We start from the raw sequence: 23,181 nt of genomic DNA, 5'->3' as shown, positions 1-23,181 counted from the left end.
TCGCACCTGTAATCGTGGCACTTTGGGAGGCCAAGGCAGGAGGATCGCCTGAGGTCAGGAGTTGAGGCCAGTCTGGCAAACATAGTGAAATCCCGTCTCTATTAAAAATACAAAAAAATTAGCCAGGCGTGGTGGCAGGCACCTGTAATTCCAGCTACTTGGGAGGCTGAGGCAGGAGAATTGCTTGAACCCAGGAGGAAGAGGTTGCAGTGAGCCGAGATCACACCATGCACTCCAGTCTGGGTGATGGAGCCAGACTCGGTCTCAAAAAAAAGAAAAAAAAAGAAGATAGATAACACATGTTCTCACTCATAGGTCAGGACTAAGAGTTGCTCTCATAGAATTAAATGGAGTGGTTACTAGAGGCTGGGAAGGGAAAGGCTAGAAAAGGGATAGGGAGAGGTTGGTTAAAGAATACAAAATTGCTGGCCACAGTGGCTCACGCCTGTAATCCCAGCATGAGGCATGTGGATCATGTGGTCAGTAGTTTGAGACCAGCCTGGCCAACATGGTGAAACCCTCTCTCTACTAAAAATATTTTTAAAATTAGCCAATCATAGTGGCGCATGCCTATAATCCCAGCTACTTGGGAGACTGAGGCAGGAGAATTGCCTGAACCCAGGAGGCGGGGTTGTAGTGCACCAAGATTGCACCACTTCCATCTCAAAAAAAAAAAAAAAAAAAAATACAAAATTACAGCTAGATAGGAGGAAGAAGTTTTATGGTCCTATAGTTCTGGAGGGTGACTATAGTTAATAATAATTCATTGCATATTTTCAAACAGTGAGAAGAAAAGATTTTAATGTTCTTAACATAAAGAAATGATAAATGTTTAAGGCGAAAGACATGCTAATTATCCTGATCTAATCATTACACATTATATACATGTACCAAAATCTCACTCTGCATATACACCAGGGAATATGCAGCCATAAAAAATAACAAGATTATGTGTTTTGCAGGAGCATGGATGGAGCTGGAGACCATTGTCCTTAGCAAACTAATGCAGGAACAGAAAAATAAACACTGCACATTTTCACTTATAAGTGGGAGCTAAATGATGAGAACTCATGGACACAAAGAGGGCAACAACAGACACTGGGGCCTACTTGAGGGTGGAGGGTGGGAGGAGGAAGAGGATCAGAAAGATGAAGAAGCAGGTATAAGCCAAATGTTGAGAGTTAGCGAATGCCAGCCTGCAGTTGTCATCACCTAGGCTTAGTACCTGGGTGATGAAATAATCTGTACAAGAAGCTCTCATGACATGAGTTTGCCTATATAACAAATCTGCATGTGTAACCCTGAACCTGAATAAAAGTTTTTAAAAATCTCACTCTGTACTGCATAAACATGTACAAATATTATGTGTGAATTAAACATTTTTAACAAGGTATCACATGTATGTTAACCTTGACTTTCAAACCAAAATTAGTGTGTGTAAAATTTCAAAAGTCTTTGATAAATTCCTCAGGATTTTAAGCTGCATGGTTATTAAATGAGATTCAGAGGCTGTTCTCAAGATATCACAAAAAAAAAAAAAAATTGGGAAAGAGGTAAATTGAGATAAAGCAAAGATGACTACGTAGAGATGGAGATTTCTGGGATAGACTGGAGACAGTAGCGCTGCCACCAACGTGGGGTTACTGTTGGAGAGGATTACAGTGTCAGTGGGTTGGGCAGCACTGGGGCAGGAGACCTCAGGAGTCAGGAGGCATGAGATCATCAAGAAGGGAAACACCTGCATTCAAAATCCTCACTCTGTAAAAAAATTAGACCAGTCTTCCTAGTTCTAAGATTGCATGATTATCAAATTTATTTACTGATCTACTAATCACCATGGTACAAGGAATTCAAAATGAAAACATCATCTATTAACAAATTATTTTGTGAAACCAATAAATAAAAGGGTTGGGAGAGACACTGGGTCCAGGTGCAGCTCACAGGATGAGGTGGCCAGAGTTATGAGGTTGGCAGGAATAGAGTTCCCACGGTCAGTGGAATGGGTCAGAGTCATTGCAAGTGGGACCATGTCTCCACAGACATGGGAATCGGAGATCACTTCAGTAGATACAGGGATGTTCCAGTCAGTTAAGGCAGAGAGCCAAGTACAGAGAGAAAGAAGGAGTCACAAGGCCTGTAGAAAAGGGGCTAGCAGGGTGATGGATTCTAGAACAACATCAAATCACATGAACAGGTTGTGAGTTACTCACTTACATGTGGCATCTAAATTTGAAATCATAGAGGTAGAAAGGAGAATGTTTGTGCCTGGGCACAGTGCCTCACGCCTATAATCCCAGAACTTTGGGAAGCTGAGACTGATGGATCACAAGAGGTCAGGAGTTGCAGACCAGCCTGGGCACCATGGTAAAACCTCGTCTCTACTAAAAACACAAAAATTAGCAGAGTGTTGTGGCAGGTGCCTGTAATCCTAGCTACTCGAGAAGAGAGGCAAGGGAATCACTTGAACCTGGGAGGCAGAGGTTGCAGTGAGCAGAGATAGCACCACTGCACTCCAGCCTGGGTGGCACATGGAGATTTGTCTCAAAAACATAAAAAAAGCAAAAGAAAAAAGAAAGAAAGTAGAATGTTTGTCACCAGAGCTGGGGTAGTGGGTGGGGGAAAGCAGAAATGTTGGTCGAAGGGTAAAAAGAGAGAGAGGAAGCAAGAAGGAGAAGGTAATTCAAGATGAAGAAGCAGGTATAAGCCAAGTGTTGAGAGTTAGAGAATGTCCGCCGGCAGTGGTCATTAAAAGCACAAACTTGGAAGCTAGGCTATTAGGTGTGCAAAGGGTCTCCACTGTTTACCACATGTGGGAACTTGGATGGGTTAGTTAATCTGTCTCTGTTTCATTTCCTTCATATATAAAATAGTGCAACCTCAGTAAAGTGTTAAGAATAACTTGAAATAATATATATGCCTGAAACATGGTACATGTGCCAATAATGTTAGGTAGTAGCATTGCCAACAGCAGCAGAAGCAGCAATAACCGCAGCAAAAGTCATGTTAATAGAAGTAACGATAGCATTTATTAACATTATTATTACCATTATACTGAAATGTAGTTATGGCTACACTCCATCTTAATTGTAAGGTCCTGAAGAAGAGGGTCCAAGTTCTGCTCTGTCACCTAGGTTGGAGTGCAGTGGTGCGATCTTGGCTCACTGCAACCTCTCTGGCCCAAGCAATTCTCCTGTTTCAGCCTCCTGAGTAGCTGGGATTACAGGCACCTTTCACCACTCCCAGCTAATTTTTATATTTTTTAGTAGAGATGAGGTTTTACTATATTGGCCAGGCTGATCTCGAGCTCCTGACCTCAGGTGATCTGCCTGCCTCAGCCTCACTAAAGTGCTAGGATCACAGGTGTGAGCCACCACGCCAGGCGAGTCCAAGTTCTTTATTTTAACTGAAGCAGCAGTTACAAATGTGCTTGCTTTATTGTTTTCTGTATCTATATTTTATTTTCTCTTAATAGGATTTTTAAAATAAAATATAATTAAAACATAAACCTCAAAAAAGGGGTGACGAACGGAGGGAAGATATGTGAGTAGGCCCGCACAGAATTAGAGTGTTATTGTGGGTTCCAGAGGCAACAGTTATCCAATAACATTGTTATTTCTAATGAAATTCAAGGAATTTGCATTTAATCCAAATTGGAAAAGATGTAAACCAGGAACAAACTACCTGATAGTTTATGTATCTTTGGTGATTTTCTTTTGAGCCATGGGAACAATCATGTTTATCTTGCAGTACATTGTAAATCCCATCCACTCCTCTGTGAAGACATGGAACTGTGCCACCCAGATCCTCCTTCAAGAGAAGACTTGCTGCCCAGCTGAGGGGAGTGAAGTAAGCAGCCAGGCTTCAGCTGTCAGATCTTCCCAATCTACCTCAATTGCAGAGAGGCCCTTCACCTGAGGCCATGCCCTTCCTGGTGTAGCCTGTATCCAGACGCTGAAGCAGAACGGTAAAAAAGACCCAGCCATTTTAGCCTGACACAGGATGCTCTGTTAGTCTTCACTCAACAGAGATCTCCACCAGGTTCAGGGAAGGTTTGTAAGACCTGCAACATAGCTCAATTTCTTTCTCTGCCAAATCCTACTTTTGCCCCTTTTCTTCACAGGTGTTGATCTCTAATAAACATCTTGCCCTCCACATTGTTTCGCCATCTGCTCTTGGGGAAATCAAGCTGCAACATGCTTCAAGGCATTAGTAGATATTGCGATGTTCAGATAGATTTGAACAACGGGGTGATGAATAGTAAAGAAGTAGTGCAAAATGAAAATGAGGGCTGTATAACAATCTCCTCTTCCCAACATGTGTAGGAAGAAAGCAGCATCCTTTCAAGGAGTGAGAGAATGCAGACCTTTCAGAAGTGACCAGCAGGCAGGAAAGTGGCCCACAGCCCTGTTGAGAGGAGCAGAGAGGAGCATGAGACATAGCTGCCAGATGGGCAATTCATTAGTAAGTGATCATTAGAAAACAGAAAACTGGTGGATAAAAATAAAAGAAGTAAAACTGATAAGCAGGTAAGAACAGATATTTCTTCTACATGGTTTTCAAATTGGGGATAGGTGGAGTGGAGTCAAGAAATGAAGCCTAGGCCTTGCAAATGCATCCCTTAGTAGAAGTGAAATAGAAGTAACAGTTACATCAAGCCAAAACAAGGAGCCTTGCCTTGGTCCCACATGTGATCTAGACTTGTTCCTGGCAGAGCTAAAGCTTTATCATCCTATGTACTGGGGAGGCGCCTATGGATGCAAGTAGAGTTTACACCCTTACATCAGCCACATTAAATCCATAAAGTTTTCCCAAAGCCTCTTCTGCCTCAGCATCTAACTTAGTTCTTCTGAGTCTCTGGAATCCCAGTGCGGCTGGAAAACGGAAATCATAATGTAGGGTTCATAGATACAGAATGGCAGCGTCAAGAGCAACTACTGGTCTTCGTAAGAGCATCACAGACCCTCTCAGCCATGAATTAACTTGCTCTGTTTCTGCCTCCCTTTCTAACTAGAGCTGCGCTTCTTATGGCCTCCTAACTTTTTTCTGAGGCCCTAGTTTGGCTTCCGGCTAAAATTACATTGAAGTTGCAGGCACTTCTCTCACCACCAGATGGTGATAAAGAGCTTATCAGGGTAATGAATTCTGAGATTTCCCAACTAGAGAACAGTTAGCATTTAGAGTCATAATTTATTGTGGGAAACTCGCCTGTGCATTATAGGATGTCTAGCAGCACCTCTGGCCTCTATCCATTAAATGCTAGTGCCACTACTCACAGTTATGGCAATATAAATGTCCCTAGACATTGTCAAAAGTCCCTGAAACATTGGCATTGCCCCAGTGGTGAACCACTGTGAAATGAAGTGTTTTAAGAATTAAGTAGGAGAAAGAAAATGAATGAAATTTTGATGAAAGTTTTGAAACACTTTGTTATTTTGTATAAAATTACATTTATTGAAAAATTCAAAAATGTGGAAAAACATAAAAAGATAAAATCAAAAATGCCCAAAATCCTGTCATTCAGATCAACTTCTGTGAACATTTTTATGATCATCCTTCTAGGCATATAGACACATAGGAAAAAACATAGAATTTTGCATCCATGGCAATATACAATACACATACTCCTAAATTTGACTCATAAATGGCACTGCAGTTAACATAGAGCTTTAAGCATGTTTTTTTGTTTTGTTTTGTTTTGTTTTGTTTTTGAGACAGAGTCTCGTTCTGTCACCCAGGCTGGAGTGTAGTGGCACAATCTTGGCTCACTGCAACCTCTGCCTCCTGGGTTCAAGTGATTCTCCTATGTCAGCCTCCCAAGTAGCTGAGATTACAGGTGCATGCCACTATGCCTGGCTAATTTTTGTATTTTAGTAGAGACAGGGTTTTGCCATGTTGCCCAGGCTGGTCTCGAACTCCTGACCTCAGGTGATTCGCCCGCCTTGTACTCCCAAAATGCTGGGATTGCAGGCATGAGCCACTACGCCCGGCCTGAACATACATCTTTGCACAGCTTGAGTGTGACAGTTTTCCATTCCACATTTCCTGTGTATCTACAATTTTGCCAGGACAGGACCCACAGCTTTACTAAGTAATTCAGACATAGAAATTCTTCCAAAGATGTACAAAAACTGGTGGAAAGAAATGTGAGCAGGCCTAATGCAGTGGCTCATGCTGTCTCTACTAAAAATACAAAAATTAGCCAGGCGTGGTGCCAGGTGCCTGTAATCCCAGCTACTCAGGAGGCTGAGGCAGGAGAATCACTTGAACTGGGAGGTGGAGGCTGCAGTGAGCCAAGATCATGCCACTCAAGACTGGGCAACAAGAGGGAGACTCTATTTCAAAAACAAAAAGTGTGAATAGAAGGTAGAATAAATATAATTAATGACATGGAAATGCAAGGTGGAATATTTGGCAAAATTGAGAAATAACTGATTAGATGTCAGAGACACCTTCACAGACATGGGCCTAGATACAAGCAACATAAAAGTTAGTCTCAGCCAAGCATGGTGGCTCATGCCTGCAATCTCAAAGCTTTGGGAGGCTAAGGCAGGTGGCTCACTTGAGATCAGGAGTTCAAGACCACTCTGGCCAACATGGTGAAACCCCATCTAAAAAAAAAAAAAAAAATGTTAATCTCAGCTCCTTTTTCTTCAACCATAGTACTTAGAAAAATTATTTGTTTAAATGCATATTTCCTCTGGGCATGATGGCTCTCACCTGTAATTCCAGCGCTTTGGAAGGCTGGGACAGGAGGGTCACTTGAGGTCAGGAGTTTTAAGACCAGTCTGGGCAACAGAGCAAGACTCCATCTGTACAAATAATTTTCAAATAAAGAAAAAAATGTGTATTTCCCCTGCTCCCCTGTGTGCAGGCGAGGGCCAGCTTTCTCTTCTTTATATATCCTGTATTTATTATAGGCCTCCCACTTATCAAACCTTTAGTAAACATTTACTGAATGGAGCTATTTATTGGAAACTCTCCTGCTTGAAGAGCATTCTCCAAAACAAAGAGAAGCGTGGATCATGTAGGAGACAGAGGGTTATGGATTGAAGTTCAAATTCCCTCCAACTTCCCAGACTCAAAGGCAGATCAGGAAACATGGATAAGAAAGAGAGGAGAAAGGAAGCAAAAAAGGTAAATTGATATGCACTTCTGTGATCTCTTGCTCTTTCTGTGATCTCTTTCCTTTTCTGGCAACCTTATCCAAGGAAAACGCTCAATGACCTTGCAGTAGGGCAATTGGGGATGATTCTAAGGCTTACACTACACCCCAGATGATGTACAGAAACATTTTACTGTCTTTATTTTAGTCTATAATCTGATATCCCTCTCAAATCCCTATCTACAGATTAGCAGGAGAAAAAAAAAAACAATTAGTTCAATCTAATTTTAATTTAGTCTAACCTGACAATATAAATATACCTTCAGAAATTATTATTTCTATTGGATAAAATAATGATAACTCAGAAAGCCTCTACTTCCCTTGCTTCTCTCCCCAGTGTATGATGGAGAGACTGTGGTTATGCAATCCCCTGCCACAGAGAAGGAAATATAGCCTCAGGCTGGTTTTTATGTTGTGGCAGCTCCATCTGCTGGTCTCTGGGGCACCTAATTATTCAACATTCTGTAGAACACCGCGGCTGAATTGGCTGGTTCACATGGGGTCTATACTTTTTATAGGGACAATGTTCCTGAGTTGCTAAGGCTGTTAAGAAAAAATTTGCTGTCTGCAGAACCCTGAGTTGATTGCCACATCCTCCAGCATGCAAGTTGGTCCAGCAGTCCACACTACCTTATTGTTGAATCAACTCATTTTGCTATTGTAGGCCTAGGACAGTCCACTGGGTTTCAATCCAGTATCTAAACCATACAAAAATTCAAGGTATCTTTGTAAAATTAAGCCTCCTTCTACCTAACCATGATGTGCTACATTTCTGTGAATGAATCCTAAAGTTGATGCATGGCATAATCCATTTGGATGCCAAACGACTAATATTACCTCAGTCTTATATTTTTGGACAAAATTCTAACTCCCTCCAGACAAATGAATGCCTCCAATAGACTAAGGAGAAGCCCTGATAATGACATTTTTATCTACATCCTCATCTTCAATTTTGTTGCCTGATGAGTTCAAAGCCAATGCTCTGTTCACTTCACCTCCAGGACCTTGGTCTGGAAAAGCTGAGGTTTGGAAGATTAGCAGGAGAGAGACAAGAAAAATGCCTGGTCACACCACACCACATCGATCTTGAATTCTCACAGACAAAAACACCTTTATCTATTTGTAAAATTTCTCCATCAAAATTAAGAATCAGACATGTTGGAAGCTTGGCCATTCATTCAATACACACTCATGGAGTACCTATTATGTGTGATGTATTCTGACAGGCACAATGTGTAACCCACTGTGTTCGTTTCCTCTTCCTACTATAATTACAAATTATCACAACCTTGGTGGCTGAAAACAATGAAACAACAGATTTATCTTACAGTTCTGGAGGTCAAAGTCTAAAATTAGGACTTATGGAACTAAAAACAAGGTATTGGCAGAGCTTCATACCTTCTAAAGACACTCAGGGAAAATTCTTTTTTTTTTTTTTTTTTCCTTTTCTGCTTCTACCTTCCTTGACTCATGACCTTCTTCCATCTTCAAAGTCAGCAACGAGAAGTCAAGTTTTTCGGTGCCTCACACCAATGCTTGACCCTACTGCCTCCTTCTTATAAGGATGATTGTGATTACACTGGGCCCACCTGGATAATCCAGGATAATCTCCCATCTCAAGATTGTTAATTTAATCACATCTGCAAAGTTATTTTTGCCATATGAAGTAACATTCACAGGTTCAGGGGAGTAGGAGGTAGATTTTTTCGGGGGACCTTTATTTGTCAGTATTAAACTTCCACCTTGGGAATGTTTTAACTGTTTTGCTATAAGCATTGCTGCATGTCTTCTGGTGCACATATATACACATTTCCATTAGGTATGTGTGTATATACTAGGACTAGGATTTCTGGGTCATAGCATATACATTTTCAACTTCTGTAGAGTACCAACCAGCTTTCAAAGAGTGTGTTACAATTTATGCCTTTATCAGAAATGTACAAGAATTCCAGTTGCTTCTCATACTCAATAAGACTTAATTTTATCAGATAGTCTTTTTAACTTTAGCCATTCTGGAGTACATAGTACTATTTCAACATAGTTTTAATATGCATTTCCTTAATAATGAAATTTTACATTTTTGTCCTTTTTTGACTATTTGAATATTCACTTTTATAAAATCCCTGCTCAAGTTTTTCACCCATTTTTATCTTGTGTTGATTTTATAGGACTTCTTTACATATTCTGTCAACAAGCCCTTTGTCAGTTATAAGAGGTGCATACATGACTTGGGCCACAAAATATGTGCATAAATTTGAAATGTAAATTTCAACTGATTTCATACAGGTTACCATTTCAGTTTTATAGTATAGAATTAAGCTAAACAAAGTATTTTACAAATCTGTGATAAATAATTCTTAAACAGAAAGTACTTTTTTATTAAAATACATATTCTAAAGACATGAACAGGGCAAGTCTGTTTTTTTGTTTTGTTTTGTTTTCTTGAGATGGAGTTTCTCTCTTGTTGCCCAGGCTTGAGTGTAACGGCACAATCTCAGCTCATGCAACTTCTGCCTCCCAGGTTCAAGTGATTCTCCTGCCTCAGCCTCCTGAGTAGCTGGGATTACAGGCATGCACCACCACGCCCAGCTAATTTTGTATTTTTAGTAGAGATGGAGTTTCTCCATGTTGGTCAGGCTGGTCTTGAACTCCGAACCTCAGGTGACCCGCCCACCTCAGCCCCCCAAAATGCTGGGATTATAGGCATGACCCATACCACACCCAGTCTTTTTAAAAAATTCGTTTGCTTATCCTTAAACGAACAAAATACCCAACACTAAAATATGACTGGGTTTAGTAGAGATCAAGAGCAAACGGTAAAGGTACTGGGCCACTTAGAAGTGCAGGGGTTTAAAACGTGTATTAATTATTGTTACAGAAGGGTTTTAACAATAGGATTAACAAAATATTTAAATAAAGCTAATCTAAATATCTTAAATTGATGGTAGGAATGAATAAATGACAAGCAAATCAGTGGAAGAGTAACAAGTAAAAGTCATTAGCCAGGGTAAAAACAAATACGTATTTATAGGACCCAAACTTTATCAAAAGCTGATGAAAGAACCTTATGGTATGTGAATTTAGCTCAATAAAGCCATGTGAGGCCTGTGACTATATTTAAAATGGAAATCTGATCATGTCATTTCTCTACCTTAAATGCTACAGTGGCTTCCCACTACCTTTTAAAACAGAGTTCAAAATTATTAAAATGATAAAGACAGAGTTCGAAATTATTAAACTAATTTACAGTATAATTTATACACAATGGGATTCATGCTTCAATCCAGCCTCAGTGCTCACCCCGTTCCAGTCATTCCTCCAGCCACAGTGAACTTTTCTTCAGTCCAGAGAGGCTCCCATGAATTTTTTCTGTTTTTTTTTAACTACATTTTAAGTTTTGGGGTACATGTGCATAACGTGCAGGTTTGTTACATAGGTACACACGTGCCTTGGTGGTTTGCTGCATCCATCCCCCCCATCATCTACATTAGGTATTTCTCCTAATGTTATCCCTCCCCAATATCCCCACCACCCCCCTGCTATCCCTCCCCTAGCCCCCCACCCCCCAACAGGCCCCAGTGTGTGATGTTCCCCTCCCTGTGTCCATGTGTTCTCATTGTTCAACACCCATTTATAAGTGAGAACACGCAGTGTTTGATTTTCTGTTCTTGTGCCAGTTTGCTGAGAATTATGGTTTCCAGCTTCATCCATGTCCCTGCAAAGAACATGAACTCATCCTTTTTTATGGCTGCATAGAATTCCATGGTGTTTATGTGCCACATTTTCCTTATCCAGCCTATCTTTGATGGACATTTGGGTTGGTTCCAAGTCTTTGCTATTATAAACAGTGCCACAATAAACATACATGTGCATGTGTCTTTATAATAGAATGTTGTATATTCTTTGGATATATACCCAATAATGGGACTGCTGGTTCAAATGGTATTTCTGGTTCTAGATCCTTGAGGAATCGCCACACTGTCTTCCACAATGGTTGAACTAATTTACATTCCCACCAACAGTGTAAAAGTGTTCCTATTTCTCCACATCCTCTCCATTATCTGTTGTCTCCTGATTTTTTAATGATCGCCATTCTAACTGGAGTGGGACAGTACCTCAATGTGGTTTTGATTTGCATTTCTCTGATGACCAGTGATGATGAGCTTTTTTTCATCTGTTTGTTGGCTGCATAAATGTCTTCTTTTGAAAAGTGTCTGTTCATATCCTTCAACCACTTTTTGATGGGATTTTTTTTTCTTGTAAATTTGTTTAAGTTTTTTGTAGATTCTGGTTATTAGCCCTTTGTCAGATGGGTAAATTGCAAAAATTTTTTCCCATTCTGTTGGTCGCCAGTTCACTCTAACGATAGTTTCTTTTGCTGTCCCATGTACTTTTTCTTCTGGGCCTTCAAACATGCCATTTCTTTCATTCAGAACACTCTTCCCCTACTTTTTCATGTAGCCTACTCCTATGTATCTTTAGGTCCCAGCTTAGCCATCACTTCCTCAGAAAAGCCTTCTGTGACCCACTAAACTACATATATCTTAAATTTCCTCCGTTATATATTCCAGAAAAACCTATATTGTTCCTTTCTAAGCATGTAAATCCACTTCTACATATCTGTTTAATGTTTAACTCCTTATAGATTATACACCTTATAAGAACAGTTATCCAATGAATTCCAAACAGCTAAATCAATTGTTGGTGCATAGTAAGTTTTAACACATATTGAATGAATGAAAGAAACCTAGGCCAGGCACGGTGGCTCATGTCTGTAATCCCAGCACTTTGGGAGGCTGAGGCAGCAAATCATTTGAGGTTAGGAGTTCAAGACCAGCCTGACCAACATGGTGAAACCCCGTGTCTACTAAAAATACAAAAACCTTAGCCAGGTATGCTGGCAGGTGCCTGTAGTCCCAGCTACTTGGGAGGCTGAGGCAGGAGAATCACTTGAACCCAGAAGGCAGAGGTTGCAGTAAGCTGAGATCACGCCACTGAACGCCAACCTGAGCAACAGAGCAAAACTCCATTTCAAAAAAAACAAAAAGAAACCTGGAGTGGGGTTGAAGGTAGTGACTTGACATTTACTGAGCTATACTGGAATTCAAATGTAGTTCTTCTCTTTCCAAGAATAAAACTTCTCTTAACTTTTTTCACAAGGGCTTTTCTCTGTTTCCTCACCTGCAAAATAACTGCGGTGTTCTTAGTCTGGAGGTCTGATACCCAAGGGGTCAATGAATAAAACTCAGGATGTTCATAAATTTGAATGGGAAAAAAAAATATGCCTTTATTTTCATTGACCTTTACTGCAATGTAGCATTTTCTTCCATTTGTATGTAGGTGGCAAACCACAATAGTATTAGTTGATATGATTCTAATTCTAAATAGTACATATTACAATGTCACCAATTTGTAGATTTTTTAAAAGTATTTTGAAAACAACATAATTGGTTTCCTTTGTAATTCTTTGTATTTTCTTTCATACATTTAAAAGCATTATTCTGAGAAGATTAAGATTGCTCAGTCTTGGCCAAAAGGCACAAAAAAGGCTAAGAACCCTTAGACTAGATGATCAGTAAGTCTCCTTCCAAATGAATCCAGTTTATAGCTACTGTCTCCTCTGATGTGACTATTGCCCAACTTTTATCTGATTCAAAGGTTTCCAAAATACATAAGCAGGGAATAAATAAAAGAACCAATTTCCAGTGGTACAGAAATATATCAGTGAGGATGAGAGAAAGGACCCAAAGCAAAAACAAATCAGATGCTTTGCAAATAATACAGTCAGTAACATGTTTGAGTTCAGAAGCATAGGAAGAACTAAACTGGAGAGACTTTTTAAAAGATTTGGACCCAGTAGTGAAAGGTCACAGAGAACGGGAAAGGTCAGAGAGGCACAATCAGAGAGATATTTAGTGTTGAGGTGTAATGAAAGCTAGGTGACAAGAAATGTGCCTAGCCACACAATAAATTATCAATAACAGGCCAGGTGTAGTGGCTCATACCTGTAATTTTAGCACTTTGAGGGGCTGAGGTGGGAAGATTGCTTGAGCCCAGGAGTTTGAGACCAGCTTGGGCAATACAGTGAGACCCCATCTCTACAAAAAATACAAAAATTAGCCAGGTGTGGTGGCACATACCTGTAGTCCCAACTACTCGGGAGGCTGAGATGAAAGGATCCCTTTAGCCCAGGAGGCAGAGGTTGCAGTAAGCAGCGATCTCACCTCTGTACTCCAGCCTGGGCAACAGAGTAAGCCCCTGTCCCAAAAAATTAAAATAAGTTTAAAATTCTCAACTAGCAAATGAAAGAGAAAGGAGAGAATGAATAATTGTTCTAAGTAAAGGTGATGTCATCAAGAAACACAAAGAAATCAAATTTCTCTCTTTTAAGTTTTTTTTTTTTCTTTTTTATGAATTTGTAAACTTTTTTACAAACTTAGAAAAGCACAGCACTAGCGTGGGTATAAAAGGGAGGGGAGAGGAAATGGGATACATGAGTCAGAGTCCTTCTCTGACCTTGAAGGACCTAATAATTTCAGCAGCAGTCAGTTCATCTCACTAATAATACAAGGAAATAAAGCAGGGAGGGGAAAGAACACCACATGAAGCGAATAAGCCAAATCGGAAACAGCTAGTCACCGTTTCCAGAATGAAGTCACCGTAGAGGATTGTGCTGATTCTATCCAAATTCTGCCCCTCTATCACCCTGGACCACCTCAACTTTAGTTACATGTAAATCCAGAGTTAATTTTTCTAAATTCAATTGCTTACAAGGCTTCTTGCTTCCACTTGGGATGTGTTTTGATTTGTTGTTATCCTCAATATTCTGGTGACTCTGAAAAACTCATTTTACTGATCACCTAATATGATCATCATTCCATCAGATACTAGAGATAGGCTGTGTCTTTGTCCAGTGCCTCCCAAAACACTGGATTCAGAGAAGGGTTAAGACCCTGCTCTGAGGGTAGGAATTAATTAATATATGTCAAGAAAGAGCCAGTTCCTAGGATATTTCTAGACATTCAGGATTCTAGAGATAGAATCAGAAGTTGGTTTGGGGTTTACTCAATAATAGCTTCCCATAATCATCACTAAATCCCTGACCAAACCCTTCCTGCACTCCCCTAAACTGGCTCCCCAAACACTGCTTCACAGAGGCTCCTGCAGAGTAAGATACAGGCATTTAGAGGTTCTCTGCAGTGGCGTCAGCAGATCCAACTCCTTCTTCCAGTAGAGGTTATGGACAAAAATTCTCTTAGAAGCTGGGATCTTTTTTCGTCGGCTGCCTGGCTGGGGTGCAGAAATAAGGGGTGAATTGTCTGTAAAAAGTGTTTAAATAGTAATAAAACTAAAAGTCTATCTGATTTTTATCATCACCTTGTACAACAATTCTAGGCAATGTTAGTGATACAATAACCCTCACCAAAAAAAAAAAAAAAAAAAATTGTTAATCTAAGTTCTAGGCAATTGCTGCAGTTACTGTTGCATTATAAAAATATGTATGTAATTTTCAAATTATCACTTTTTACATTTATTCACTAAAAATAGTGTATTATACGTGGAAATTAATTTGGAGAACACTAGTTACACAAACTCTGCCACATATATTACTTTTTTTTTTTTGACAGGAAAGCAGTTTTATTATTACTCAAATCAATCTCCCTGAGCATTCGGGGATCAGCGTTTGGACAACTTGGTGGGTGGGGGAAAAGTTAGTGAGCTGGGAGTGCTAATTGGTCAGGTCATATATGAAATCACAGGGAGTCAAAGCTGTCTTCTTGAACTGAGTCAGTTCCTGGGTGGGGACTACAAGATCAGATGAGTGCCTAGGATACTCACCAAGCCAGACACCCTGTAATGAGGCTACAGCTACAGACACTCCATGACTGGGTTACAGTTATAGGACATCTCCCCAGGACTATTTCTCTATTGTAATTAAATCCATGCATTGGGTCAGCAGTGCCCTGTCAATAGAGACAGTACCAGAGTCAGCCCCCAGTCCAAGAGAACTAGGCAGCTGCTTGGGCTAACATCAGCATCCATCACCAGAGGGGGACTACCAAACCATGGGCAGGTAGCCACACAGGCAATCCTGGACAAGCCCCCAAATTTGTAACCACCCAGTGGGTTCACCTTGCCCACTACCTAGAGAGAGCTGATTTAACAAGACAGAGGAATTGCAACAGAGAAAGAGTAATTCACGCAGAACTGGCTGTGCAGGAAACTGGAGTTTTATTATTACTGAAATCGGCCTCCCATATATTACTTTTGACATAAATTCATAAGAGTTTAATTAGCTTTTAGGCTCACTTCAGGCACATTTCATGACTCCAACTCCTGTTGTATAAGATATCCTTGCTTTTAAACATTAGATTTAAGACAAACAACTTTAGTTTTGCAGGATTTTTCTTTTATGAGCATGTTTTTTATTAATGCAAAGTTTCAAAGAAGGCCAATCAAACACCAAAGTATCTCCAAAGAGCCAGACTAAGCATTGAACAACACAGAGTCAGTAGAACATCAAGGTTTAAATTGTTGCTTTAACTTCCTTTTGGCTGGAACCTCAATATTCTGGTAATTCACCAAAATTACCAAAACAAGGAAAAGAGGAGAGACGCCAGTTGTATGTTCTCCAGACCTTTTAGAAAACATGGAGTTGGCCCTATGTATGGAAATCTATAAAAAAGGTGATATTGTAGACATCAAGGGAATGAGGTAAGGTTCAAAAAGAAATGCTTTACAAGTGTTACCAGGGCAAAAACCGGAAGAGTCTATAATGTTACTCAGCACGCTGTTGGCATTGCTGTAAAAAGGAAAATAAAAAAGTTAAGGGCAAGATTCTTGCCAAGAGAATTAATGTGCATGTGGAGCACATTAAACACTATAAGGGACAAAGTAGCCTCCTAGAATGGATGAAAGAAAATGATCAGAAAAAGAAGGGAGCCAAAGAGAAAGGTACCTGGATTCAACTGATGGGCCAGCCTGCTGCACCAAGAGAAGCATACTTTGTGAGAGCCAATGGAGAGGAGCCTGAGCTGCTGGAACCCATTCCCTATGAATTCACGACACAATAGGTGCAAATAATAATAATAATAAAAGACACCTGGACTGTTTAAAAAAAAAAAAATTGTTCCACTAACAGCAGCCCACAGAAATTGCAGAGAAAGCCGGTAGTAATGCCACAAAAACAAAATGTAAGGAAACTGACATAGAAAAAAAGAATAAAATTTTGAAGACTACCAGAAAAGACAAGAGATGATTGCCTTGTATTGCCAGAAAAAGTCAAAAGGATGATGTTGGATGCTACAATTGTTTTTATCAAATGTAAGCATTTTCTAAAACAATGGATCAATGTTTCATTTTACCTAATTTTTGCTGAGGAAGAGACTCTTAACAAGTTTTTGCCAATAGAAATTTATGATACATTTTCTGGTGGGCCAGGCGCACTGGCTCACGCCTGTAATCCCAGCACTTTGGGAGGCCGAGGTGGGCAGATCATTCATGGTCAGGAGTTTGAGATCAGTCTGGCCAATCTGGTGAAACCTCATCTCTACTAAAAATACAAAAAAAATTAGCTGGGTGTGGTGGCTGGCACCAGTAATCCCAGTTACTTGGGAGGCTGAGGCACAAGGATGGCTTGAACCTGGGAGGCGCGGTTGCAGTGAGCCAAGAGCACACCATTGCACTCCAGCCTAGGCAACAAGAACAAAACTTTGGCTCAAAAAACCTTCTGGTGAAAATATCTTAGTGAAATTTTTTAATTGCAAAGACAATTGAAAACTACGAGAATTGTTTCCATAGAAACAAGAAATGAATGGTATTGTAATTTCTGTAACTGTGAAGTGTGATTTGTATAAATCTGTCAATGTATTGATATGTTTATGACTTTTCCTGTTTGCATATTTGTTGATTCATATTAGAGAAGCTTTTCAAAATTAAAATTAGGAAAGAAATGTTCTTTGGTCACGTATAAGCTGACAGAGTGACAAATCTAACTATACTGTCTACTGAATATGTACACATAAAGAGGAGTGATTTCATTTCTTAAAACTGCTATAACAAACTATCACAAACTGTAAAACTTAAAACAACAGAAATTTATTGTTTGTGGCTCTAGAGGCTAGAAGAAAGAAACTGATGTGTCAGCAGCAGGATCATGCTCTCTGATGGATCTGAAAAAGAATACTTTTTATGCCTTTCCCTTAGCCTCAGGTGTCCTCCAGCAATCCTTGGTATTCATTATTGATTTGCAACTGCTTAATTCCATAATCTCTGCTTTCAAGGTCACATGGCTTTCTCCCTATATGTCTCTGTCTTTACCTGGTCAGCATCCCCCTGAATGTCCATCTCTCTCTCTCTCTTCATATGCATTTTTTTTTTTTTTTTTTTGAGACGGAGTTTCACTCATGTTACCCAGGCTGGAGTGCAATGGCGCGATCTCGGCTCACCGCAACCTCCGCCTCCTGGGTTCAGGCAATTCTCCTGCCTCAGCCTCCTGAGTAGCTGGGATTACAGGCACGCACCACCATGCCCAGCTAATTTTTTGTATTTTTAGTAGAGACGGGGTTTCACCATGTTGACCAGGATGGTCTCGATCTCTTGACCTCATGATCCACCCGCCTCGGCCTCCCAAAGTGCTGGGATTACAGGCTTGAGCCACCGCGCCCGGCCGCATTTTTTTTTTTTTTTTTTTTGAGATGGAGTCTCACTCTGTCATCCAGGCTGGAGTGCAGTGGCCTGATCTCAGCTCACTGCAACCTCCACCTCCCGGGTTCAAGCTATTCTCCTGCCTCAGACTCCTGAGAAACTGGAATTACAGGCATGAGCCACTCACTACACCGGCTAATTTATGTATTTTTAGTAGAGACGGGGTTTCAACATGTTGGCCGGGCTGGTCTGGAACTCCTGATCTCAGGTGATCTGCCCGCCTCAGCCTCCCAAAGTGCTGGGATTACAGGCGTGAACCACCACGCCCAGCCTGCATATATGTACGTATGTATGGATGGATGGATAGATGGATAGATAGATGATAGATAGATAGGTGATACAGCCTTCAGCCCGCAGGACTCCGAAGCTTCCAGGTGCCTTTCTCCTCAGATGCTCTTTTTCCTAGGCGGCTCCGCGGCAGAGTCCCATCGCCCTAAATGCCACACTTCTGCTGACGCAGCACAAGAAAAGCCCGATAGCCCGCTTAATCCAAAATGCCTAGTGTCGACAGATAGATAGATAGATAGACATTAGGCATTTTGGATTAGGCGCCCACCTATGCCTGTATATCTTCATCTTAACAAGTTACATATGCAATGACCCTATTTCCAAATAAGGTCACATTCTGAGTTATTGCAGGTTAAGACTTATAGCTTTTTGGGGACAGGAAGAATCATGGGGAAAGACACAACTCAAGCCATAACAAGAAACACTTTCGACAGTCACTGCCAATTTGCAGATGTTAAGGCTCATATAATATTATTATATTAATGAACAATAATTATAATATTATTGTTCATTAACACATAAATGTGTAGGTATGTTTTTCCCCTTAAAAAAACCACACTGGTGTAATGAAAAACAATCCACTACTTTTCCTTTTAGTGCTGCAATTTTTTTTTAACTGGAATGATTACTTCAACAAAAGAAAATTTCACTATCAGCGTTTCTTTTCAGGGCATCGTTATTATCCATTTCACCATTTCTACTGGAAATCACTGTGTTAAAAACGATGCGCGCAGGTGTCAGCCAGGCCAGCTGGCCACTGCTGGGCCGGGTAGGGCGGGCAGCCCGCAGGACCCCGAACCCTCCGACAACCTTTCTCCTCAGACGCTCTCTTTCCCAGGGGGCTCCGCGGCGGAGAGTCCCATCCCTCTAAATGCCACACTTGGGCTGACGCAGCTCAAGAAAAACCCGATGCCCGCTAATCCCACACTAGGGGGCGCCTGGTTCTTCGGCTGCCACCGAGCGCTCACTCTGCCTGAAGCCGGTCCAGCTCGCCGCCTCTGGAAAAGCTCAACACCGTTTCTCCGCCCTTTCCGAGACTGCCAACGAGGCAGGCTCTGATGCGCATGCGCAAACACGTTTGCCACGCTCCATGCTAAGGCGCATGCGTTCCTTGAAATTGCCTCCACCAGGTCTACCTTCCAGTTTCCAGTTCCGGCCTCCAAGGGGCGGGCAGAAGGTGGGAACATGCGGTTGTCGGTCGCTGCAGCCATCTCCCATGGCCGAGTATATCGCCGTCTGGGCCTTGGTCCCGAGTCTCGCATCCATCTGTTGCGGAACTTGCTCACGGGGCTGGTGCGGCACGAACGCATCGAGGCACCATGGGCGCGTGTGGACGAGATGAGGGGCTATGCGGAGAAGGTGAGGAGCGGGGCCCAGTTGTCCACTCTGCGAGTCTGGTCTGAAGGGACTGGGACCAACCTGCTAAACCATTCCCCAAGTCTGAGTCCCCTAGGACCCTGAGCTGAACTCGCCTCTCCATCGCCTGTAATGAGACTGGTTAAGGGCTGCGGAATTAGGGGTGGCGTAGATTGGAAGTGCTTTGCTAGTGGAATGCATGGATTGCGGTCCGGCATTAGAGAAATTAGATTAACGCCTGTTTTCTTGCTCGGTCGGATCCGTGATGTCTTGTCCTCACAGCTCATCGACTATGGGAAGCTGGGAGACACCAACGAACGAGCCATGCGCATGGCTGACTTCTGGCTCACAGTGAGTGCGTCCTATCCGCCTTCAAAATCCTACCTACCCTTTGCTCCCAGGGGTAAGGGTTGGAGGAAGGAGAACTGGGCAGAATTAAGCTAGGGTACTCACTTACCGGTCAGTGTTATTGACTAAATTAGAAACTGTGTCTTAAGTTAGTTGAAGTCGATGTGAATACGTCTCTGCACAACTGCCTATAAATGACCCTTTGTGTAACATTGACTCTACCAGATTGGTGGGGAAGGGGGAGGTCTTTTTACTTGTGGGTGGACCTTACCTTTGGGAGTGGCGTAAAGTTAAATGCCTCTGCAGTTGTGCCTTACTCTGCTGTCTCTTGGATACTTCTCCCTCTAGGAGAAGGACTTGATCCCAAAGCTGTTTCAAGTACTGGCCCCTCGGTACAAAGATCAAAATGGGGGCTACACAAGAATGCTGCAGATCCCAAATCGGAGTATGGATCGGGCCAAGATGGCAGTGATCGAGTATAAAGGGAATTGCCTCCCACCCCTACCTCTGCCTCGCAGAGACAGCCACCTTACACTCCTAAACCAGCTGCTGCAGGGTTTGCGGCAGGACCTCAGCCAGAGCCTGGAAGCAAGCAACCACAGCTCCCACACAGCTCAAACACCAGGGATTTAACTGGATCTGAAGAGTCTGCAGCCCTTAATCAGTCCCCATGATCACAGGCCTTTGGAGTGCTTTTACTCTCTGAGAAGAACGGGAGCTAGAGCTGTAAAATGGACACTCTTGATGGGGTTGAGAACCTTTTGGGGAGCCAGATGGCCCTCTCTTTGCACAATAGATAAAAGCCTTTATATAAATATATATAAATTCATTTCTTTTTTCCTTCCTGTGGGGTATCTGGAGAATGAGAATTATCCAAATGCTCAGTCTACCTGAGATAGTAAATCCATGGCTTATGCTTCTGGTCCTTAAATTTGGGTTATTTTTGGTTAGTGCAGTTTTGTTTCTCTTAATGCCAGTTTAGATGGGCATGCATCCTGTAATTCCAAATGTTGCCAGAGGTGGTTGTTTTGACATCTGGTCTCCTAGAGACTGAGTGCTTGGGATTTCTTAGAGAAAGATTACTTCCTGACAGGGGTAGGGGAGTGACAATGTGCAAGTGAAACTTCCTTAAACAATCTAGTACCCTACGAACCTTCTGGGGATACTGCAATCACTCCTCTGTTTTGAGGCAGGATCACACATTACTTTCATGTGTTCCCTTCAACCCCCTGAATGGACCTGGGAGGAGAGGACCCAAGAACTCAGATGTTCCACCACTTTGGCCAAAGGGGTGGAGACATTTAGCAGAGGATGTTGGGCTCCAGGATAAGCTCCTTCCTCTTGGTAGGGGGAAGGGGTAAGAAAGTCTAAGCCAGAGAAGAATTAGGAAATTAACCCTCCTGGGAATTTCCTGGAAGTTTTTATTGTTGTCAAATCTGGCCTCTCTGGGAACCCAGAAAAGGGAAATCCGGCTACAGAATGTGAGAAGCTGGGAGCCCCTTTCTTGGCACAGCCAGACTGCTGTTCCCTTGGGTTCAGAGGCTTTCGTAGTGTGGTAGTTTTGGAAAGGAGCCATCGCTCTTGGTCTGAACACTTGATAGCAGTGCCTGATAACTGCCATATCCCCAGTAGAGTAGGTAGAAGAGATTTTATCTTGGGCAGTATCTTCTGAGTGTATTTGGCCCACTGAACCCATCCATTATCTGAGACAATAAGCAAGAGCAAGGGTAGAGGGGTCACTGGTGTAGAAGACATAGCTTCAATGACAGAACTATTCTGGGTTATTTAGCCGCAGCTGCCTTAGTCTGATACTTGTCCACTCCCAGCAGAGCTCTTTATCTCTTTTTCTCTACTCTAGTTTGTTCTTCACACTGTTACCAGAAAGCTCTTATATTTTGAATGATATATAGTAGACACTCAAAACATTTATGAAATAAAGCTACAACTCTGCTTCTGCTACAAAAATATACCCCTCCTCCTGTCTTAGCATGAACATCCACCCCAGCTTGAAATCTAGGAGTCATACCTGACTTCTAGAGAAATCACTTACCTTAAAACCACATCTTTATTTTGGATAGATGGATTGTGGCTGGGCTCCTGTAGCTTTTCCTCTTAGACCCCAGAAATGTATCTCCCTTTGGGACTTTCAACAGTTCCCTACATGCTTTTTGAGCATCTGCTAGTTCCCAGCATCAATTTAGGCAGCAGGGATACAATATCTACTGTTTGTCATATAGAGACTAGAGACAAGAAACAACCTGTATCATCAATGAGCTCACAATAACAGACCACTGCCACTACCACAGTGGCTTCAAGGGATACTGCTTTCCCTTTAATGTTTTGAGTTTTGGTCCAAATAAAACATGAATCCTAAGACATTTGCTAAAGGCTCAGGAATAACACTAGGAAAATAACAGCAACAAGAATTTTACTAAGCTGGCCTATAAATAAATAACTTTTCTTCACCTAGTGGAATGCTCCCCCAAGTCCATCTACGTACCTCTTTAAATACATTCCAAACCCTAGAGCAGCACTCTCAAAGGTTCCCCCCATCTTGGGCTCCAGTTCTTTATGGTAAGGTTGACAAGGTAATGATCACTCCTTTCTCAAAAGGTAACACATTTAGGCTTTACAATTAATACGCTATAAACCTGATGTCCCAGGGAGATGACTAGAAAAGTCAGTGATTATTTCCTTATACTCATCTACACTGAAGTTAACACGTTTATTTCCATGATGTTTCTCAAATCTGCAGTCAACTCGCTCCCTAATATGAAATCCATGATCCCTCTATCCTGGATTACTGCAACAACCTCCTAACCTCCTTCCTCCATATTTTTGCTGTAGTGATGGGAATCTGATCATCTTAATTCCCTGGCGATGATCTTCAGTTGTTTATTTCCTATGGGAAAGAGTCCAGATTCCTTATCATGACTACCCTCCTTGTTCATACATCTACTCATCACCCCAGCTACTTCCTTTGCCTCTAAATGTTGTGGCTTAGAAGCATGAAAGTTCCTATTTTGGATGTTTCCTTGTGTACAGCTCCCCTGTCCACAACCTTTTGTTCAAGCAGTCCCTACTATGCAGAGAGGCTTCTCCCTTTTAAAACCTACTTAACTTACATATAAACCTTTGTCATCACCTAGGTGGCTCCCCTGACCATCCCCACACCTAAATTCATGACTGTCAACCAAAGTGCTCTATGTTTCCACAATACACTGAGTTTGCCACATTGCATTTCAGTTCCTTATAGTGGATTAGTTCCTGAATGGGCTCTGGTGGACAGGCCTAAACTAAGCTGAAGCAGTGAGAACCTA

At 41.7% G+C, this 23,181-nt stretch overlaps 2 protein-coding genes across 2 annotated transcripts in view; one reads left to right on the top strand and one right to left on the bottom strand.

Annotated features, from left to right (window-relative positions):
* Positions 1 to 19,045, bottom strand: part of LOC116525064 (olfactory receptor 2AG1) — a 57,888-nt gene extending 38,843 nt beyond the window's left edge. Inside the window, exon 1 of the mRNA XM_032240594.1 lies at positions 18,968 to 19,045. The gene's annotated coding sequence lies outside the window, so the exon portion shown is untranslated. The remainder of the gene's footprint in view (positions 1 to 18,967) is intronic.
* MRPL17 (mitochondrial ribosomal protein L17) lies at positions 19,030 to 21,811 on the top strand. The gene is made up of 3 exons (XM_032240596.1): positions 19,030 to 19,516; positions 19,796 to 19,864; positions 20,210 to 21,811. The coding sequence occupies exons 1-3, from the start codon at positions 19,343 to 19,345 to the stop codon at positions 20,492 to 20,494; spliced, it is 528 nt and encodes a 175-aa protein (XP_032096487.1). The 5' UTR covers positions 19,030 to 19,342; the 3' UTR covers positions 20,495 to 21,811.
* The last annotated feature ends 1,370 nt before the right edge of the window (positions 21,812 to 23,181 follow it).

The sequence above is a fragment of the Sapajus apella genome, unplaced genomic scaffold, assembly GCF_009761245.1.
Source record: "Sapajus apella isolate SASKATOON/1434 unplaced genomic scaffold, GSC_monkey_1.0 scaffold47, whole genome shotgun sequence".
Classification (NCBI taxonomy): Eukaryota; Metazoa; Chordata; class Mammalia; order Primates; family Cebidae; genus Sapajus; species Sapajus apella.
This window is presented reverse-complemented; position numbering and strand designations above follow the sequence as displayed.